At 37.1% G+C, this 8,826-nt stretch overlaps 1 protein-coding gene across 1 annotated transcript; it reads right to left on the reverse strand.

The window, feature by feature from the left end:
- Window positions 1-952: 952 nt before the first annotated feature.
- Window positions 953-4,718, reverse strand: LOC149174033 (uncharacterized). The gene is made up of 2 exons (XM_089419151.1): window positions 1,821-4,718; window positions 953-1,710 (listed from the first exon to the last, which is right to left on the reverse strand). Exons 1-2 carry the CDS (start codon window positions 4,648-4,650, stop codon window positions 1,262-1,264), a joined length of 3,279 nt encoding a protein of 1,092 aa, XP_089275277.1. The 5' UTR covers window positions 4,651-4,718; the 3' UTR covers window positions 953-1,261.
- Between the last annotated feature and the right edge of the window lie 4,108 nt (window positions 4,719-8,826).

Raw genomic sequence — 8,826 nt, forward strand, 5'->3', positions numbered from 1 at the left:
CATTTTTGTTACATCTTCATCTTTGAAACCTCATCCTCTCCCAAAAAAAAATGTACATGCATTGTGATCATAGTTCGAGGAAGGCTTTACAACCTGTAGCATCTTATGTAACAATTGCCCAAATTCCGCAAGACCGACTTGAATATTAACATTGAAAGAGTATTGTTGAGCAGACAATTTTGGCTTCAAACAGAGTCCCAAGATCTCTGGATTTTATGGTATTACGGAAGAAACACACTCTGGCAGATTTTAGGATTAGAAGAGGAAATGGAACACCTACTCAATTGTCATCTCCTTGAGTTGATCATGATGGTTTTCGACAGAGAACTAGAAGTATATAAAAATAAAATTCCCTGCCTCTGTGCAATTCGCGGTCTTGGCAAATGAAATGGGTGGTCTCCCATATTTTAACGGAGAAAGTCTGCAATTTTTTTATATGTCACCTGTAGCATGCATTGCCGCGGAAAATAAAGGTGAGATCGAAAATATGCTTATTCCCATGAGGTTTTCCTTTTAGCATCGAAATCCTTTTCTGGCTTCATTTCCAAATCACTTTACGTTTGGCTTCTGTATCGCCTCTTGGAAGAACCAGCAAAATCCCTCAAATGGTGTGCAATTTTTCGAATCTGCCCGCTATGAACACAATTGGGATCGCTCTGCGAAAAACACCCATGTCGCGGGTTTTTAAATTCCTACTCCATTTGTTCAGAATGTTCATTTAAAACTCGCTGTCTGAATAAATCTGCGTTTTTTTAAAATGCTTCATTTTCCATGACATGAAGTTCATCAATAATGTTATGATCCTTGTTTGAAATCTCAGTCAACAAAGCAGTCTCTACAACTGTACCTACAGATTCAATAGAAGTATACCGACCCAATTTGAAATGACCAGAAATATTGTTGGACAGACTACACATTTGATAAGGAATAAAAGATCTTTTTGCAAGTGCAGGTTTATATTAAGCTGACAAGCAGGTTTTTGCAAGTGAATTTTTTTTTAATACAAGTTTGTCTAAGAGAAGTTTTGAAATTTCAGGTTTACAAGATTCAGTTACAACACCAGTCTTACAAGATTCAGTTACAACACCAGTCCTGGTGCCCCTACGGCTGTCCATGGCCTCGTCCCTGCCATAATAGTGGCGAAAAACATTGAAACTACACACAGGCAATTAAGGAGAACCAAATCTCCTTCACAGTCCATACCTCCTATGTCATAAATGAGATCTGAGATCTGTTACATAGCATTAATTTCTTCAAGCAATCAAGATGTTGAAGAACTTTGACCTTCACAAATGTTGTTGAGAGTAGTGCTTGTACTACCCAATAAATGTGTTATATTTGATTGCAATTTGGGAATGGCACCAGAGCTCAAAAAAGTGTCTCTGATGTTTTGCAGCATGCCTAGAATGACCATCATAGTAGGACGTCCTTTAGGAGATTCATTTGTGCAAAGCAATCCCACATTTATTAATGAACTAAGACAATTGAGATTATTATCTTCCTCAGTACAACTACCCATCCTCCTTAGTAAACCCAAGTCCACCACATCCATTAGTCGGTTTGGAAAACTGCTACCCACCCATTTTTGCAAGTTCATTCCTTCGACAAACATGTCGTGGGTGGGCTTCTTTCCAGTGAGCATTTCCAATAGCACTATTCCATAACTATAAACATCACCATTTGTTGTGACTTGTCCACCCACTCCATATTCTGCATTCATAGATCATCATCTTAAGGTTTTTAATCCACAATGGTTAATAAAGATTTAGAAAAGAAAATCACAAGATTAATTAAAATATGGTATGTAGTTTAAATAATACCTGGAGGAATGTAGCCTGTAGATCCTTTGAGTGCATTTGTGGAAGTGATATCTCCATCTTCATTATTTGCAAAACATACAGTAGCAATGCCAAAGTCTATTAAATATGCAGTCATATCTTCACCCAACAACACATTGTTGGGTTTCAAATCACAATGAATCACTTGCACAAAACAATGGTGATGGAGATATGTCATGCCTTGGGCGACATCTATTGCTATATTCAACCTTTGAATCAAATTCAAACCACTTTGTTCTCCATCATCAGGGTATAACCACTTTTCTAAGCTTCCATTTGGCATTAATGGAAATATCAAAGCTTTGATTTGGAGATCTGAATAACAAGTTATGACCCGAATCAAATTTCGATGTCTAACTCTACCCAAAACTTTGCACTCTTTATCGAAACTCTCTTGAGCCCCTTCATTTTGTAGATTGAGAAGCTTGACAGCAACCATTGTGCCATCATTCAAAATCCCTTTGTACACTTTTCCAAAACTACCAATTCCTAACAAGTTTGCATCACTAAATTCATTTGTTGCAATGGCGAGCTCTGCATAGGAGATTCTTCGATGCCCCACATTTAATGATGGACCAATCTCTCTCTGAATATTTCTCCTGCAATTCCGTCTCCACAAGATTGCAAGAAACAAACACAATACAACAATTGCTACAACAACAACAGGTATGATAACTCTTTTGAGATTAGAAACACTTTTATGTTTATGAGCATGGCACGGTGGTAGATTTACCCAACGTCCACATAGACCAAGATTTCCCATAAATGCTGTGGCGCCAATCTTTTTGAAAACTCCTTCTTTAGGGACTTCCCCTGACAAATTGTTAAAAGAAAAATTCAAGTGTTGGAGCATTTTGAGATTTGCTAGTGATATAGGTATTCCACCCGACAAATTGTTGGAGGAGAGGTCTAGGTCTTGAAGACTTAGAAGTTCACTGATTGACACTGGAATTGGACCTTCAAGTGCATTGTAAGAAAGATTCAGATATGCTACTTCTTGGCAGCTTCCAAGGCTACTTGGAATGTAGCCAGTTATTTGATTTGTAGAAATATCTATGGCTTGAAGCTTATTGAACTTTCCTAGTTCTAAAGGTACATGGCCACTTAATAAATTGTTTGACAAGTTGAAATAGAAGGCTAAATTTGCAAGGCCTGCAAGCTCTTCAGGTATGTGCCCACTAAGCTTGTTGTATGATAGATCTAGCAGTAGTAAGTTCACACATTTCCCTAAACTTGCAGGTATGTTTCCTGAAAACTGGTTATGGTTAAGATCTAAATATCTTAATTGTTGGAGGTTAGCCAGAAAATCAGGGATTTTTCCAGACAAATTATTTCCAAAAATATATAAGAGACCTAAACCCTTTAGCTGCCCAATTTCCATTGGGATGTTCCCTTGTAAATTATTGGAATCCATATATAACCTCTCCAACTTCTGAAGCATACCAACTGAAGATGGGATTGACCCGGTAAAAGAATTACCATTTAAACCAAGGAATATTAAGCTACTTAAATTTCCAATAGCAGGAGGTATTTCTCCAGCTAATTCGTTCAAACCCAAGTTTAAGGAGTAGAGTTTTGTAGAGAGGTGGCCTATAGAAAACGGCAATTGCCCAGTGAAGTTATTCTCAGATAAGTCTACTTCTTGTAGATTGGAACAGTTACTAAGAGCAGTAAGAATGGGGCATGTCGTGGTGTTGCCGCTAATAAGGTAATTGCCGCCCAACTCAAGCCGCCGGAGATGTGTCAATTTACCCAACTCCATAGGCACTATTCCGCTGAGCTGGTTCTCTGATAAGGCAATCAATTGTAACTTGGTACAATTGAAGAGGGATGAAGGAACGCTGCCACTCAGCTGATTAGCAGCCAGATAGAGTTCCTTTAACTGGGCGGTCTTCTTGCTACACAATTCCGACGGAATGTGGCCAACTAATCGGTTAAAAGATATTTGCAATACTTCAAGATTGGTGCAGTTGGACAACGAAGACGGAATGCGTCCCGTCAGATGGTTTTTACCCAGATCAAGAACGATGAGCTGGCTTAGCATACCCAATTCGGAAGGAACACTGCCGTGAAAGCTGTTCTGACCCAGATTAAGAAAGATGAGCTGGCTTAGCATACCCAATTCAGAAGGAACACGGCCCTGAAGGTTGTTTTCAGTCAAGTGTAAGTACTGCAAAGAGGATATGTTTCCCAAGCAGTGCGGGATTGTTCCCGTCAAATTGTTAACTACTAAGGTCATGAATACTAGGTTGGGGAGAACACATAGTTGTGGGGGAATGTTTGCTGTGAGATTGTTAAAGGAGAGAGTCAAGTTCCGCAAACTGCGGCAGCTACCCAGAGTGGGCGGAATGGAACCCTGGAGTTGATTCTTAGACAGGCGAAGCATCTTTAAGCGAAAGAGGTTTCCCAATTGATAGGGAATGTGACCCTGGAAACTGTTATTACTAAGGTCGAGTATCCTAAGAAAGGAAAGATTGGCGAGAAGGGGTGAGATAGTACCTTCTAATCCCACGCTTGAAAGATTGAGGGAAACGACTCTCTGCCTGCGCCTGCTGCATATGATACCCGTCCACTCGCAGAACGAAACATTTGGCATCCAAGACGTGGCTAAGGACTGGGAGGGATCATATGTGATTGCAGACTTGAACGCAAGCAGAGCGTGTTGATCGGAAGCATTGGTGAGACGAGGAGGATGGTGAGGGAAATGGGCGATGGGTGTGGAAAAGACAAGAGGAGGATTGAGAAAGAGAATGGAATAAAAGAGGAGTAGGTGGCAGCACCAGAAAAGAGAAGGGACGTAACAGGTATCCATTATTTCCTTCTCTGAAACACAACAATCACAATGCTTCAGAAAACCAAATTGTGATTGTTTATATAGACGCATAGATACATTTGTAACTTTGAATTTAGAATTCATAGAAATTCGAACTTGGAATAAAGTTGTCTCGAAATCGTCCAGATGGTAAATACCCAGTTTCCGCAAAAGTAAGAAAGAATATCACTAATAAAATAAAATTAATCAAAATTTAGTGACGAAAAGACCGTCCTTGCATTATCATTATCAAAAATCTTTCCGAGATTTTCTCCGCTGGTAATTTTAAAAAAGAAAGACCGCACTCACATTAATTAAATCTTTCCGTTTGTTTGAAGTTTAAATAAGTGAAAAAGCATTTTCATTTTCAAAAAGAAAGACCTCATTTAGATTAATTAAATCTGGTCACCTGTTTGAAGTTTGAATAAATGAAAAAGCATTCTCATTTTCAAAAGAAAGACCGCACTCAAGAGATTAATTAAATCTTGCCGTCTTTTTGAAGTTTGAATAAATTAAAAAGCATTCTCAAAAGTAGTGAGCAAAAAGATTGCTTTTTAGAAAATCAATTAAAAGTAATTTTATAATTTTTTAGACATTTATCAGTTACGTTAATAATTATTAGATGTATAGTGTTAATTTGCTTATTAAAAAATGACTATTCATACTTATTAATAATTATATAAATAGTAACAACCTTTATATATATATATAAACATTTATATATTTAACAATAACAAAATTAACATAATATAATAATAGTATATGATTATTACTAATAGTACGTATTTATTTCTCACCATTATCTTAATGATTAATATATATTTATTAACATATTAATATAACTATCAATATTCTTTATATATACTTAGATTATAATCACAATGTTAATAATATTGACCCATATATAAATAATATAGTATATTAATAATATTAATTATATTAATAGAGATTAATAAACCAAAGGTCCAATAATATTATAAACTCAACAGATTAATATTATAAACCCTGTTGGAAATAATAATCCCAACCATCGCAATACTTGTGAGACGTATTTTTGCAGGGTGCGTCTCTCTTTGAAGATGGAAGGGGGTGCGTCTCTCTTTGAAGATGGAAGGACTCAAGCCAGACTTGAGCCATTTTGAAACGCAACAAAGAATTTAAAGCAGTCAATATATGGACAAGCATTCATTCAGAGACTATTGCCCAAACTCCAGAAACACCTGCGTGATTATGATCACACTCAAGAACAATATCATATTAATTTCGCTCTGTCATGAATTAAATGTAAAATTGTATGTTGAGTTAAATATGAATGTAAAAATTCATTTTGACAGGTTAGAGATTAAGAGAGTTGGAAAAAAAAAAAGAGTGCAAGTTTGTAAGAAGAAAATCGTGGAACAAATTTTGGTGGGTACGTGAAAACAACAGTTACTGTATTTTACTGTGTGTTATTTCGCGTGAAATTTTTGTTTTTACTTGGTGAATGAGCTGCAACCTCACATGAATGTATTTTCATGTTTTAGAATTCAATACTAAGTTTTTATTGTGTTGCTCCAACCTTATCTTGTTTATCTTTGAGTCTGTGTAATAGCTCTAGGAAATCCAGAGTCTGTGTAATAGCTCTACGAAATCTAGGTCCGAGAAATCCAAGTCTATGAAATAGCTCCACGTGCACAAAGGTAGCGGGGTGAAATCAGCTCCGCGGTGTGCAAAGCTAGCTGAGCGAAAGTAGCTTCGCGAAAATCATAACTCTCCTCTGCCAAAATTAAATTTCCTAAATATTTCTAACATGGTATTTCTAACATGGTATTAGAGGGGGTTAAATATTGTTAGTGTAAAAACAAGTTTTTTTACTAGCAGTAAGAATTGTTTTGAGGGCAGATTATTTTTAACATATTTATCAACAAGTAGAAAGTTTTTTTTTTATGCTCAGAAATGGCAACATCAAGCAAAAGCTTGACTAATCCTCAAATAACTCAGTTTAATGGCAAAAATTATGATTATTGGGCTATTACAATGAAGGTCCTATTTTCTTCTAAGACATTTGGGATTTGATGGAGAATGGTTTTCAAGAACCAACAGATGCAACAACATACAATGCCTTATCTCAACGAGAAAAATATGTGTTAAGGGACAATAGGAAGAAGGATTCAAAAGTTCTGTGTTATATTTTCCAAGAAGTTCATGAAAGTATTTTCCCAAGGGTTGCAGCAGCAATGAAGTCCAAGCAAGCATGGGACACCCTCTAGACAACCTACCAAGGCATGGAAAAAGTCAAGACATCAAAGCTGCAAATGTTAAGGAGAAATTTTGAAACACTTTGTATGAAAGAGTCTAAAAAGATAGACTCATTTTTTACACATATAAGTGGGTTGGTTACTCAAATCAGGTCTCATGGTGAGATACTTGAGGAAAGAAGAATAGTTGAGAAATTTTTGATAAGTTTTCCAGCAAGGTTTGAGGCCATTGTTGTGGCCATAGAAGAGACAAAGGATCTCTCACAGTTCTCAGTGGATGAGCTTAATGCATCACTGATTTCTCATGAACATAGATTGAATAGAGCAGCAAGCTCCTCATTGGAGCATTCCTTCAAGACACAAGTATCATTTAGTCAAGGATGAGGCAGAGGAAAATCATATGCTAGAGGAAGAGGAAGAAGCCCACACAGAGGTGGAAGAAGCAGCCCTTCAAGCTCAAATGGAAGAGGTAGCAATCAAAATCCAAGTCAAGGCCCAAGCCAAAATCAAGCACAAGGTCAGAGGTATGATAAATCTCAAGTTCAATGTCATTACTGTAATAAGTATGGTCATTATGCAAATGAATGTAAAAAGAAGCAATATGATATTAGTAACAAACCAAGTGTAAATTTCACAAGAGAAAATCAGAACCATGATAGCATGTGTTTTAGCTTGTAATGTAGCACAAAAAAAATAGAGTGATATATGGTATCTAGATTCAGGGTGTAGCAGCCACATGTCAGGAAACATAGAAATGTTTTATGATCTAGATGAAAGTGTGAAATCTGAAGTGACATTAGGGACTGATAGCAAAGTATCTGTCATGGGAAACGGAAGAGTTAATATCCTAACAAAGAAGGGGGAGAAGAAATACATCTCAGATGTTTACTTTGTCCCCGGTCTAAAACATAATCTCATGAGCATTGGACAACTCATGCAAAAGGGCTACAATGTCTTCTTTAAGAATGATGTATGCACAATTTTGGATAGGCCTCCAAGCAGATAGTTGATTGCAAAGGTTTGGATGACAATCAATAGAATGTTTCCCTTAAAAATAATATCAGATTTGCAGAAAGAAGGTGCACAAGCACAACTCTCAATGAACTCACAAGAAGCTGCGCGAAAAGAGGCAGTTGTCATACAAGTAAACTTTCAAGCAGAGGTAAAAGATGAAGACTTGTTATGGCATTTGAGATTTGAACACCTCAACTTTGGGGGTTTGAATTTGCTGCATAGGAAAGGCATGGTGAAGTGTTTACCACTCATAGAAAAACCAGACAACGTATGTGAAGGATGTATCTTGGGCAAGCAACATAGAGAGACATTTCCAGCAAGAAAGTCGGTGAGGGAAAAGGAACCTTTGGAGATTGTCCACTCAGATTTATGTGGACCAATGCAGACACCATCAATTGGCGGCAATCACTATGTATTGACCTTCATAGATGACTACACAAGGAAGACATGGGTCTTTCTCCTAAAATAGAAAAGTGAAGTGTTTGAGTGCTTTCGACAATACAAGGATCTTGTTGAGAAGCAAAGCGGACATTACATCAAAATACTTGGGACTGAAAGAGGTGGAGAATACATCTCAAATTATTTCCTTCGTTTTTGTAGGGAGCATGGAATTCATAAGAAATTTACAACAAGATATACACTGCAACAAAATGGTGTGGCAGAAAGAAAGAATAGGACCATTATGGAAATGGCAAGGAGTATGTTGAAGGCAAAGCATTTGCCAAATGATTGTTGGGCTGAATCTGTTGCTTGTGTAGTGTATATCTTGAATAGATGTCCAACCAAAAGTGTCCAGAACATAGTTCCTGAAGAAGCATGGAGTGGAAGAAAGCATAGTGTCACTCACATTAGAATTTTTGGATGTGTGGCTTATGCACATGTCCCGGATGAGTTGAGAAAGAAGTTGGACAACAAGGGGGAGAAA

This window comes from Pinus tabuliformis, chromosome 4_1 (genome assembly GCF_031772625.1).
Source record: "Pinus tabuliformis cultivar Carrire ecotype Pingquan chromosome 4_1, CPIR1, whole genome shotgun sequence".
NCBI classification, from domain to species: Eukaryota; Viridiplantae; Streptophyta; class Pinopsida; order Pinales; family Pinaceae; genus Pinus; species Pinus tabuliformis.

What these genes read in the sequence shown, in the direction of transcription:
- LOC149174033 (XM_089419151.1), bottom strand. Translation starts at nt 4,650, where the DNA reads ATGGATACCTGTTACGTCCCTTCTCTTTTCTGGTGCTGCCACCTACTC. An exon ending in TACAGGCTACATTCCTCCAG is followed by an intron (nt 1,711 to 1,820) that starts GTATTATTTAAA and finishes CTATGAATGCAG; the next exon opens with AATATGGAGTGGGTGGACAA.